This window comes from Protopterus annectens, chromosome 10.part0, assembly GCF_019279795.1.
Source record: "Protopterus annectens isolate FY-2018-M chromosome 10.part0, PAN1.0, whole genome shotgun sequence".
NCBI lineage: Eukaryota > Metazoa > Chordata > Ceratodontiformes > Protopteridae > Protopterus > Protopterus annectens.
In genome coordinates this window covers 818,579,063-818,593,132 of record NC_056744.1, presented here as the reverse complement: position 1 = coordinate 818,593,132, position 14,070 = coordinate 818,579,063, and the positions used below count along the sequence as shown (strand labels likewise).

The 14,070-nt window shown below is 40.0% G+C and overlaps 1 protein-coding gene across 5 annotated transcripts in view; it reads left to right on the top strand.

Moving 5' to 3' along the window:
* The window catches only part of TBC1D4 (TBC1 domain family member 4), a 2,350,609-nt gene that overhangs the window by 2,101,069 nt on the left and 235,470 nt on the right, over window positions 1-14,070 (top strand). For all 5 annotated transcript variants that reach the window (XM_044085628.1, XM_044085627.1, XM_044085626.1 and 2 more), the window contains one exon: window positions 9,941-10,096. In XM_044085628.1, the coding sequence (XP_043941563.1) occupies window positions 9,941-10,096 (156 nt within the window). The remainder of the gene's footprint in view (window positions 1-9,940; window positions 10,097-14,070) is intronic.

The following is a 14,070-nucleotide window of genomic DNA, read 5'->3' as shown; positions in this document are numbered from 1 at the left end:
TTGTAAATAGAAATACGTTTGATAATATAAGAAGAACTTTAACATTAATAGATTTTGCAAATAGGAAAAAGAAAGATTTAACACTTATTAGTCTTGATATAAGTTCAGCATTTGATTCAGTAAGTTGGGACTATCTGCTACCTTAATGAAGTGCACAAACTTCTCAGATGCATTTGTAAATCTAATTGAGCATTTATACAAAGGAACGTTGGCTTATATTAAGGTAGGAACATATGTTTCACAAAAAATACCCATTCTTAAAGGTACAAAACAAGGATGTCCACTTTCTCCACTATTATTCACTTTAGTAATGGAGCCTTGGGCTAATTTGATCAGAAACAGTACTGACATAGAGGGTTTTGAAATAGATGAAATTACAACATCCAAAATTCAACTTTTTGCAGATGATGTTCTAATTACATCAACAGGATCTAATTCTTCTATGCAGTGTCTATTTGATAACATGATGAATTTTAAAAGTATTTCTGGTTTAATATTCAATGAAGAAAAAACTAAAATACTACCTATATATACACGAAAAAATATTCTCATTAGTGATTTTACTAAATATGTACCCAATTCAGGTCAGATAACTTATTTAGGTATAATACTATCTAAAGATATTAAATCTATTATATATAATAATTATAATACCTGTTTTCTTAATATACAAAATCTTTTTAATACCTGGAATAATATGTTTTTTACTATGGAGGAGAGACTTACAATTATTAAAATGATAATATTCCCCAAGATTTTATACTTAATACAATCAGTAATACTTCCACCTACAAAAATAATTATCAAGAAACTGAATACACTAATATTAAATTTCCTATGGGCACCTAATAGACCTAGGATTGCATTAAAGAAACATACTAATAGCTGGTCTCAAGGGGGTATTTCTTTTCCAGACTTTAATTTATATACTATCTCTTCTACTGTAAAAGTTATTACTTTATTAATAGATCAGTCATATGTCACAAAATGGAAAGATTATTGGGAGCTAATTAGTATGCACTTCATGAAAATCTCCTTAACACATAAAAATATGATTGTAAATAACTCCATGTTATGGTTACTAAAGGAATTTTGTACTTCACCTATTACACCTAAACATATGGTTTGTTACCCATTAAATATTATTATTAGTTATCGTAACTTTATATTCATGCACCCTAAGTATAGGGAATGGAATTTTATTGTATTCCTATAATGTATACTCAGGGTATGCTTTTGTCATCTACTTCTGAAGGAACTCATTTAGCTATAGATAATGATGTAAAGTACTGGTATCAGTTGATATCTGATAATAAAGTTAAAAATCTAGATTTCTTAAAACAAGAATTTGATCTAAGAGAAACTTGCTGGTTAGAGGTTCAGACCTTTAGACAACATCTCATTAATAAAATAGATCTAATGTCTATAACAGTTAAAGAATCTATTCCAACACTGATTGATTACTTGATATTAAATTTACAACATAAAGTTTCTGATAAAGGTAAACTTTCATACATGCATAAAATTATCAGACAAGAAACTTTTACAGTGTAGATTCATACTGGAATTATTTCACTTCTATTAATGGGGACCCACCAAATCAACAAGATAAACAATATATATTGGAATCTGCTTATAGAACTACGTCTTCCATTGTCTGGAGACTTTATACATGGAAATTTTACATAGATCTTTTTATACACCTTTGATGATGAATAAAATAAATAATAAAGATAATTTATGTAAGAGATGTAATGTAGAAATTAATGCTGACTGGGCTCATATGTTTTATGACTGTATAAAATTGAAAGAATACTGGAAGTCAATTAATGAATTTTTGCAGGCTCTTTTTACAGATAATTTCATTATTTCTAAATCTCTTATATTATTCAACACACCTGTACCTCAAAGTGTTAAAAAGGTTAAGCTTCCCTTGTTATAGTCTATTCTAGCAGTGGCTAGGAAAATAATAACTAGAAATTGGATTTCAGATACACCTCCTTCGTTCAATGAATTTAAAAATGTTATGAATATAGTGTGCCATATGGAAATAAACACAATTAGGACAAGAACAAATAGAAAAACATATTATTATATTGTATGGGATAATTTACAAAATTTGTTAAAAAAATTTTAATTTCAATAGCATGGTATTTTAGTTTAATTAATTGATCTGATTGTAGTGGATGTCTTTGTAAATACTTTAGTTGTTTTGTTGAATATTATAATAATACCTATTTTTAATTACTTGTATACAATTGTTATGATATTTCTCTTATATGTTAAAACAATAAACCTGTTTTGAAAGAAGAAGATGGTTCATTGTCAATGCAAGTGCCCAAGTCCCTAAAGGCTGAGTAAACTGTCAAAGAGTTGTATATGTTAGGTACATTGTTGCCCAGTTTTGCCTTAAGACACAGTGCTGCATTTCTTAGCATTAAGTTATGGACTGTGGTTCAGGCACCACTTACTGGGGCATGCTAGCCCCTCCTGAAGAACCTGAAAGTCAGATGGGGAGTTAGTGACAGGTGCAAGTTTGCAGTCATCTTCAGACTTGGCCAGCCACAAGCCCTTGATGTCACAACTTGCCTTGTTTTGTTAAAGTCCTTTTCCTAGTATCAGCTTTATTCTGCCTGCATACTACCTTCTTCTCTCCCCATGTTGAGTCAGCATTTTGATTTATTTATTTTTGGAGACTGCATATCACTAGTGCTTTCAGCAGTAAATCTTTCAAAAAGTGCAGGGAGAAATCAGTTTTCAAACATATATCTCTTATCAGAGTTTACAAATCACATTAAACTGACTGTTCTCTTTTTAATGAACTAAAATGAAATCACCTGCTACTGCATATGCTCAGATCCTTCAATTTGAGCCACACTTTTAGCTGAACATGTCCATGCAGAAAATCCCTTAAGAAAAACACCCAAACATTATTTTATTGTCATTTGTTATAAACATAGCACACCTTACTTTTCTTATTTCACTCCTTTCATGGACAAGACAGTTTGCTCAAGTCTCAAACTCAGATGCCCCTGATGTCCTTCAAGAATGCAACTGCAGTCATAACATGTGGGTTGTCCTGCCTCAGGCAGCCCTCGGTCGGCCGGATTCCAAAGTCTGGGTCCAATGTTGGCTAATGTCGCATTTCTCTCCAACGTCAGAGCGGCTGGAGTATATAAGCATCAGCCGACGCCATTTTCTTCAGTCTTTCTTGCCGCGCGGTGCCCGAAGCAGAAGCGGTTCGCAAGTGCCGGTCGGTCAGCTCCTGTATTCTACGATACCGAAATCATCAAAAAAGCTAAGTACCCCGTTGGGGACCTTTTCTTGCCTCAGCCGATGTCAGAAATTACTGAAAAAGTTAACAATTGTCTTTCTTGTGATAAACAAATACCTCATAAGGATTTCCACTCTTACTGTCTCTCTTGCCTGGGCCCAGACCATGACGTCTCGGCCTGTGTAGCCTGTGCTCGCTTCAACAAGCGCACTCTCAGGTGCCGGGCGGAGTTCGCTGAAGATTTTTTCGGCGATAATTTTGCTTACACCATGCCGTCGGATCTTCCGACATCGCAAACTCCCAAAAAGCGAAAAGACCGGGACCGACATCCTCGGCCCGCGTCTACTACCGACTCCACGCCAAAACCTAGTGCGAGTGCTCCGGTTCCCTCTGAGACGGTCTCAACACCGCTCCGAACCGAAGACACCGCATTACCGATGACTCCGATTCCAGACATTACTCCGACGCCAGTTATAGATTTTCCTCCGGATACCGAAACCGAGGAAATGCCCGAGACCATTGCTGTAGACAAGGTCACTCCTGCATGTGGAGCTGCCAGGCCCCCTATGGCCATGTCTATTAAGGCCTACACTAGGGCTAAGGCAGCCAGCAAAACAAAGCATATTACTTCTAAATCCTTACCTCAGCCAACTCCTGAGACACAAATTATGTCCATGGCTGCTGATTTAATTTCCATGATTAGAGGTTCACAGGCCCATCCTGAAAGAGGATCCCAGCCCCCTCCTGATAAAAGGCCCCGGGTGGAACCCTCTGACCCTACTCCTTCAGATGAAGATTCTGAGGGCTCTGTCCACTCTGATAGCCAGGAAGAGCTCTTTCAGACCTATGAGGACTCGGATGCCGAAGATTCCATCCCCTCGGCCTCCCCTCCTGAGGATATTTCTTTTGGGGAAGTTCTGCACACCATGAGGGAACATTTCAAGTGGCAAGGTCAGGAATATTCTGATTCTAGGAAACGCCTTAGGACTTTCCTTAAGAAGCCTCAGCACAGGCCCTTAGCTATTCCTCCTGTACTTGATGTTCTGGATGATTTGTATTCTGACTCTAGTGCTACCCCTGATTCTCTTCCTCCTGCTCCAGCCAAGCCAGACAGGTATTACAGGGTCCCAGAAACTCATTCCCATTTACTCAGGGCCCATACTGCTGACTTAGAAACTATTTCACAGGGGCCTAAAGGAGTTTCAGCCTCCACTTCAAAAAATCCTTTGCCCTCCAACAGGGAAGCTAGGTCATTAGAGATGGGGCAAAAAGGTTTACACATCCACTACCTTATCTATGAGAGCTTTAAATTGCCTTTTTCATATGTTACAATATCAGGATTATCTGTTAGAAGACTTAAAAAAACATTAGCCACTCCTGATCCTTTAGACAGGAAGACTTTGCAGGAAGATGTACATAACACTCAGCAAGTAAGCAATCACTTCCTGCAGTGTGGATATGATGCACTGGAAGCTTCATGTAGGGCAGCTATGACAGGGGCAGTCATTCGTAGACATGCTTGGTTAAAAGATCAACCTCTACCAGATCATGTAAAAGCAAAACTTCTGGATGCACCTTTGGAAAAGTACAAGCTTTTTGGTGCGAATGCTAAGGATGTGTTAAAGACCATCGAAGAAAAAGCAAAATCAGTTCAGACAGTGAAAGATTTCCTCCAGGTTCAACCCCCCAGATTCAGTAGGAATTGGCCTTCAAAAAACTGGTCCTTTCCTAATCCAGAAAAGTTTCAAAGGGGTAAGAACAGACGTGGCAGAGGAAGAGGCCAATACAGAGGCCCTTACAGGGGACGACAGTGGCAGCCAGGAAACCAAAGAAGTGATGCAGGGGTTTCACCTGCCCCACAACCACAATCTCAATGACTTTCCTCTACTACCGCCTACCAGGGAACAACTAGAAGCTCCCTTGGGCGGGAAGTTATCTCTGTTTGCAGAAAACTGGCACAGACTGACAAAGGACAAATGGATTTTGGACATTATAGACCGAGGGTACAGGTTTCATTTTCATACCTTACCAAGAAAACAAGGCATGCCAAACCTACCACAAAATCAGAGGGCAGAGGCTATCAAGCAAATCACTCTGCTGACTCAGATGAAAGCAATAGAAAGAGTTCCACAACAAGAACAAGACCAGGGGTTTTACTCAAGACTGTTCCTTGTTCCAAGAAAAGAATCTCAATGGAGACCAATACTGGACTTGTCCGCATTAAACACCTTTCTCATAGTACCAAAGTTCAAAATGCTGACCTTACAGCAACTCCTTCCCATGCTGGGCAAGGGGTCGTGGCTGATTACTCTGGACCTCAAGGAGGCATACCTGCATGTCCCTATCAGACACAGTTGCAGAAGATACCTCAGATTTCTTGCAGGGCCAGAGCATTATCAATTCTCAGCATTGCCATTTGGCTTATCTACTGCGCCCAGAGTATTCACGAAATGCCTGGCTTCAGTAATTGCTCATTGCAGGCTCCAAGGGATACAAATTTACCCATACCTGGACGACTGCCTCATACAAGCGGACGACAAATTGATGTTGACAAGAAACCTGGATTATGTCATACGATTACTTCAAGCTCTGGGATACACAGTCAACTTCCAAAAGTCAAGACTGCAGCCATCCCAGCAAATAATCTTCTTAGGAGCCCAACTAGACACAGCCTCTCAGATGGCTTACCTGACAGAAGACAAACAAGAGAAGTTAACTCATTATTTCAAAGGTTTAGCAAATCTCACCCAGATGACTGCAAGGAGATTCCTGCAGGCCCTGGGTTACATGGCATCCTGCATTCTCCTGGTTCCATTAGCAAGACTACACATGAGAAAGCTTCAATGGTACCTAAAAAGCATTTGTTCTCAACACAGCAACAACGTGGAGACAATCATACCTCTCATTCCATGCCTACAAAAGGAATTCCTATGGTGAGCCTCGGTGAGCCAGGCAAACACAGGTATGTCATTCAAAAAAACACAGATAACACAGACCATGACTACAGACGCCTCAGACCTTGGATGGGGGGTGCACATGGAAGGCAGGTGTATACAAGGACAATGGTCTCCAAAGGAAACACATCTGCATATAAACCAAAAGGAAATGCTGGCAGTAATGCATGCCATCGAGGCCTTTCAACACCAACTCCAGCAAGGCCATTTACTGATATGGACAGACAACACCACTGTGATGTGGTACATAAACAAGCAAGGGGGCACCCACTCTTACCCCCTTTGCAGACTAACAATGCAGCTTTGGGAGAAATCACTGAGCCTAAACATCCAGTTACAATCCCAGTTTGTTCCAGGAAAAGACAATGTGTTGGCGGACAGCCTAAGCAGGAATTTCACAGATCCACACGAGTGGAGGTTACATCCGAAGGCCTTCAGACAACTCACTTGACATGGGGCAAGCCAGAAGTGGACCTATTTGCCTCTCACCTCAACCATCTTCTACCAAAATTCTGCACAAGGACATACCATCCAAAAGCTTGGAAAATAGATGCCCTCTCATTCAAATGGAACTCCCTAGCAATCTATGCATTCCCACCTCTGCCTCTGATGACCTCAGTATTACTAAAGATCAAAGCAGAGAAACCCAAGGGAATCATAATAGCTCCGGACTGGCCAAGACAACACTGGTACCCACTACTACGGAGCATATGTCACACCAGGAGGTGGGCCCTTCCCCACTGGCCTCTACTTTTGACTCAACACAATTTCGAAACACTGCATCCAAATCTTCAGACACTGCAGCTAACAGCCTGGGAGATCCCATAAATAAATTCAGCTTATCTCTCTCCAAGGAAGTTCAGCAGATACTAACAGAGGCTCGAAGACCATCCACCAGAAAGGTTTACTTAGCAAAGTGGAAAAGATTCAGCAATTGGAATACCAGCAAGGGACATGATGCATCATTGTTGAACATCCCACTCATCTTGGAATATTTGGCAGATATGTTGAAGAACGGACTCTCATATTCTTCCATAAAGATACATGCATCTGCTATTTCAGCTAGATACAACACTGATCCTCCTGTTTTTTCTCACCCTTTACTAAGGCAATTCCTCAGGGGAATCAAGAACATTAAGCCACCAAGAAAGGCCCCAGTGCCAGCCTGGGACCTCAATTTTGTCCTAGTAAAACTGACTCTACCTCCATTTGAGCCAGCAGCTTCAGTTGACTTGCAATTTCTCTCTTGGAAGATAGCTTTCCTGTTGGCAATTACATCAGCAAGAAGGGTTTCGGAGCTACAGGCCCTAATGGCAATACCACCCTTTATTATTTTTCACAGAGACAGAGTTTCATTAAGGACCAACCCTACTTTCATGCTAAAGGTGGTATCTAGGGTTTCTTTAAATCAAGCAATTCATCTGCCTGCTTTCTTCCCCAATCCTGAGAACAAGGGTGAAAGACTGTTGCATACCTTGGACATTCACAGACAACTTTGTTACTACCTGGATAGAACCAAGGCCAGTAGGAAGTCTGAACAACTTTTTGTAGCTTACGCCCCTGCAGTCCAAGGAAAAGCAATTTCAAAACAGACTATTTCAAAATGGATTGGACATTGCATCAGATTCTGTTATTCCTTTCATGGAAAGACTATTCCAGCCAATGTCAGACCACATTCCACCAGAGCTACAGCCACCTCTACAGCATTCTTAAGAGGGGTGCCTACTAAGGACATTCTAGAAGCTGCTACATGGAGCTCCGTGCATACATTCTCCAAACACTACAATCTCCCTCTATAATCCAGATCCAGAGCAGGCTTTGCTTCGGCAGTCCTGCAGGGTTTGATTGCCACGCCATCTTTTTCCTAGAGCATTCCTCCTCCCCCAGCTTAGCTATGGTATTCTACCCACATGTTATGACTGCAGTTGCATTCTTGAAGGACATAGTACAGTTTTGTACCTACCATAAATGTAGATGTCCGATAGACATGCAACTGCAGTCGGATTTTCCCACCCTCCATACCTCTCTATGCCTAGGGTCCACTCCTATCCCTGTTTCTCTTAGCTGGGGATATCTGTTATGGTGTATTTGTTTTATTGCTCATTTATTTGTTTGGAATCCTGTTTTTGTCTTCCAATTTGATTACAGCCTTCCTTGGAGGGCACCTGGCATCTGGGGCAAGAAACACTGAAGAAAATGGCGTCGGCTGATGCTTATATACTCCAGCCGCTCTGACGTTGGAGAGAAATGTGACATCAGCCGACGTCGGACCCAGACTTTGGAATCCGGCCGACCGAGGGCTGCCTGAGGCAGGACAACCCACATGTTATGACTGCAGTTGCATGTCTATCGGACATCTACATTTATGGTAGGTACAAAACTGTACTTTATCCAGTGCACAGTTGCCAAAGTACCAGCACTTCATCACTGTAACCATTGTCATTTTGTTAGAACTTCCAAATATGTATAGATACTGGAAAGCACTTCTCCATTATTTCAATCCTGACATCATATTCTGCAGATACAAGCTTTGTAAAGATCTTAAGTTGAAAGCCATATTATTTTCCTTAAATTTATCTGCTTATAGGTTGTATGTATGTCACTAACTAAAACGAGTTATTCCCAGTTTGTGCTTTCAATTTTAAAGGCATTGTATTTAAATGTAAAATACTTAATTTTAATTTGACTGGAATGTTGACAGGCTGATGATGATTTAATGATGCACCACCCCAACCACATACTAAATTACTATGTGGGCAGGTGATATATATAGGATTATGAGCATGTTGCCGATCATAACCTGCGTATTTTGTATTGTTCAAGAGGTGAATCTTGACATCCATGGCAAAAACACATAATTAAGGGTTATGCTCAGAGACCTGATCATAATTCTTTATAGTGCCTGGTGCTTTATCTGCTCCATACACTCCTAGTTACAGAAAAAAAATCTCTACATGTTTTGCCAGCTTTCAAAGCCATAAAGCACTTAGCGAGCTCTGTCAGAAAGGCAGTGTAAAAAATATCTCATATGTTTACAGTCACCTTGCTATGCCTCTCAACTGTCCAGATATTTGCCTCATATTTTTGGTCTGTTCCTCATAAAATCTGTGGTTTTCTGGCAAGTAACTGAGGACTGGTATCACTAAATATTGACATACATTTGCGTTTCAGACTTCATATCCTCTAAAAAATGCAGGTTAGCACCAATCCTGTTATTCTGTCAACTTTCTAAGCTTTAAGTCAGTGACACAGTACCAGCACAGACAGCAGAGAGAAACAAATCTGTTTTTATTCTGCCAGTGTCATTTATTAGTCAGTACTGGCAGATTTAACTGCTAGCATGAGACCTGACCTTAACAAGTTAAGCAAAGGTTGCTTAATATTGTTAAGATTGGGTGTCGTATGTTTTTTTCCGCATATCAGAGTGTAATCTCCGCACTCATGCACTACAATGAAGTTCTAGCTTAATAAAGTATAAATGTATTTCATTGACAGAACATGTTACTTTCTACTGCAATATTTTAGATCCATAGTGCATATGAAATCAAAGCAAATACAACTACTGTGTTTTTGTTATGGAAGTATATTTCCAAAGTCATGTGTTGTGTTGATTAAATTGTTCATATTTCTGTTGACATGGTTTGAAAAAAAAAAACATTAAAACGATGCTAGTATGAAAATGGTAAATCCAGGTTCTCATTCTGTGTTTCAGCAAGCAGGGATGAATTACAGAGCAGAAAAATTAAGCTGGACTATGACGAACTGGTTATGTGCCAAAAAGATATGTTACCTGTATGGGATAAGAAGATACGGACCTGTGCAAAAGTTAGGTGTGACACTGAGGAGCTGTACACTGCTCTTAAAGATGGTGAGTTACTTAATGTCCTGTGGATGTGTTTGTGAATCACAACCAAATGTCTACTGTAAAGTACTGTTGTAAAATAAGTAGATGGAGTGGAACCAAGAAAACTGTCTTGTAGTTTAGCACAGAGGGCTAAGCTGCTACTTATTCTGTAATCCAAGGTTTGAGTCCCTTAGTCTCCAATTACAAAACTTTCAATTTAGAACAAAGCAGATAGAGTTCCTTATTTCTGTGTTACATTACAAAGGTGGTTGTTGTGCCCAGTAGGCTTACCTGGTAAATAAATGGAAATATGTTGTTGGCATGATATTTACATAATTTATTTAAATGCTCAGTGGGGATGAACATCAAAGCCAATCACTTAACTGTAATTAAGCTTTGTTTTTTTTGTTAGAAATAAAGTGACCAAAAGTGTTGTTTTAAAATCCAGAATGTTTTAGGTTGATGTCAGTGTTTCTCTACCTCTGAATTATTTTACATCCTGTAAGCAGTTGGTATCCATTTTTTCTGTGTACTAGGTGAGTATGAGTTCTTAAGACTGTACACGAGAATTCATAGATGCAAAAAGTAACTGCTAAGCACTTAATCCAATTTTTGCAGCTTGTCTCAGCTCTTTCTTTGATGTAATAAGGGGATATTTTAGATGTACACTATAGGGATCCGTGCTTCAGAAATTCATAAAATGATTGTGAATTACATGGAGGTGAGTATCACTCCCAGCCGTTGATTTTTTTCTTTTTGCCATTTGAAAATCCCATGATTGCAGTTTCAAGCAGAAACCAAGAGACAGTGCTTGGGAGTTCATTCCAGATATACAGCAGCTCCAAAGATAAATCACTACATTCTTTGACTGCAGAAGGAGTTCCCTTTGTTGGTGCAAAATTCTAACCCACTGTACTAGCCTGCTGAAGTATATTCCACAGGAACAGCATTTCTCAGCTGGTAGTGAAATGTGTCCCAGAGTGTGAGTTAAGGATTCTGAGCTAAGTCAAGAAGTGGACTTTTGCCTCCCTCACACTTACATTGAAGTCTTTGCTGTCTTGTGGTTCATTATGAGAGGTAAATTTCTATAAGACGCTGGAGCCAACTAGCCATTACTGAATAAGCCTTTTTGCTCAGACAGCATGTGACCACTGCAGAACTAGTCAGCTTCCACAGCTTTACTGTTGCATGCGGCCCCACTGATGCAGTGAACAGAGAAGCAGCAGCAGGAACGGCCTTAGGTCAACTGGTGCCCTAGGCAAAAGGGCTCCATGGCGCACCCTACCACATCATCTGGTGCCCCCATCCTGGTTTATCTACACCAAATAAATACTGGAAAAGCACCCCTGCTGCAGCGGCGCCCTAGGCAGCCGCCTAATTGGCCTATGCCTAAGGCTGGCTAAGAGCAGCAGTCAACATTACCATGCAGTTCACACCCCACTGTGCCTCTTCTAGTTTGCAGAAAACCTTAATTGTGTTATGAAGTCTCTGCCTTCAATGGATCTTTTTTTTTTGGACACAAAGTTGACAAAAGCACTGAAGAAACCGAATGAGAAGAGAGAGAGAGAGAATCTCATTCGTTTGCACAAATTTCCTCCCTCCTCATTGGTCATGTAAAAAAATACAACAGTGCCAGTGCTATTCATATCAGTTGCATCCACAGCAGGCTGTTCAGTAACTGTATGTGACTTGTTTACATTGTGTTCTGTTGATAGGGCAGTAGCCCTGGTTATAGTAGGGGCAACCTCCATACCCCCCCCCCCATGAAGACAGACCATTCTGACCAAAGGCAGAAAGGTATTTTTGGTGATCATCATATTGTTCACTATTGCAGTAGTGATCATTATCCTGCTAATGATGTAACAGTTGGCCAGCTTCCAACGGTTTGGGGCACCTTCCATACACCCAAACTATTAGGCATATTGAGCTGAGCTGAGTAAAACACAGGTTTGGGTGCCAACCCCTTCAGAGCTATCCTGTCATTGTATAGAGCTCTCCTGTGTGGATTTTCTTGGATCTTTAGTCGTCTTGTGCTGTTCCACTGTTGGGCAGATAAGTTCCCTTTGGGGGAAAACCTTCCACATTTAATTCTAATGTTTTAAACTAACTTTCTTTGTGAGAAAATATTTTTTTAAGCTGGGAATATATAATTTTGTTGACTTTCTTAAGATTTTACTGTATTTTTATACAGGAGTGCATTTTTGTTTCTGTCAGTTTAAAAGTTAAAAACATTCTAAAACTAAATTTTCTGTGGAGAAACTGTGTTTAATTTACCATCAAAGTGTATTGAATTGTTTCTTACTGTGTTTTTGCTGAGAAAAAAATGTTTCTAAGTTTTACCAACCAGCATGTGCTGCTTAGTTTTCTTGGGAATGAGGTATAATTTTCAGCTTGACCATGGAACAAACTATTGGTCCCAAGGGCGGTCCTTCTTTCAGCAAAAAAAAAAAACACAAAAAAATTTATCAAACAACCTTTGCCACCACAGCAGTCTGACAGTTTGTCTCAGCCACAGGTGGGTGACCCTGCTGTGGCCAAAGTTGGTTCCTCAGGCCACTCTTTTTTTACCTGGATTCCTTTGGTGTAGCACATACAAACACTATGGACCAGTGGTTAGCCAAAGTATCTGCAGTTGTTGGGGTCCCCTCAGTGGGAAAGGGAGAGAGACAGTTGTTGGTATTGTGAGGAGGGTCAGGGAAGGTGCCCCTGCTTAGCCAGAATGTTATGCCCATCCCTAAGGAAACTGCTGTTGCCATTAATAAATCTATTTACCCCAGGTTTCCTATTAATAAGAAACAGAGAGCTAAACATTTATCTTCTTCTGCACTGGCTCAGGATCTTGTACAGGCTGTTAATCCGTCTTATAAGGTGGTTTCTGGTAAAAGAAAAAGGGATTCCTCTTTTCCTGAACAGATTAAAAAAAATGGAGAGGAATGTGAAGGGACATTTGCAGGTTTTTCTCTCAGATTTATGATTAAGAGTCGGTGGAGAACATGTTATCTGAATCTCAATGTGAGGGATTTTCTTTCTCTGAGATGATTTCCAGAATGTGCCAGTGTTTTCTGTGGGAGAATACCAAGGTTTCTCAATCACTCAGAACATACTATGAGCTGTCGAAACTGGAATTCCCAGAATCTTCACCCATAATCCCAATTCTGTCTGCATTGGAAGATGTACATGTTTGTCGCAGCCCAGGGGTTCCCTGATAGCCAGCCTGCTGCCCCTATGAAAGCAGATAGAATGTACAAAGTTCATCAGTCTTTTAAGTTTTTATGCACTCATTCCATACCTGACCCAGCAGCTGTAGCTTTAGTTAATCGGCTGTTTTCAAGCATTTTGTTAATTCTAATCCTTCCCCTTCTGACAAGGATGGTAAAACAACTGACAGGTTTGGGGAAATTTGCAAGTTTCAATTACTTTAATTGTTAAAATTTTGAATTGTCAGGCTCGTATAGTAAAAGTTTATTCTGACTAATTGAGATAGTATGATGAATGTTTTGTCTACATTTCCCTCATGTGAGGAAACACCTAACTTGTATGAATTTATTTTTTCCACTCCTCACTTATTGTTTAAAGTTTGTATATGACTCTGTAGATACTGTATCCAGTGTTGTGGCCATTGCTGTCATCTCAAGGAGGTTTGCCTGGCTGCATTCTCAGAAGAGATTTTAAATTCTCCTTTAGAAAGAGATTTAATTTTGGACCCTCCTTTGCAGAGGTAATCAAAAATGTGCTGAGAGAGGTAAACTGATACAGGGAATCTCTCAGATGTTTCTGCCTTCCTTCTCAAAAATTTCTACATGGTTTTCTGCTTCCACATCCAGATTTGGCATGAAACAAAATAAACACTCTCAGTAGAATGCTGCTAAACAGACATTTTAAAAGGCAATTTTTGAAAAAGAAAGCTGGAACCTCTTAGAACAAATGACAGTCAAATAAGACAAGGAATATGTCCCCACTCCCACCCTGACAGCCCCTTATCCCTTCCAGAAAATCTG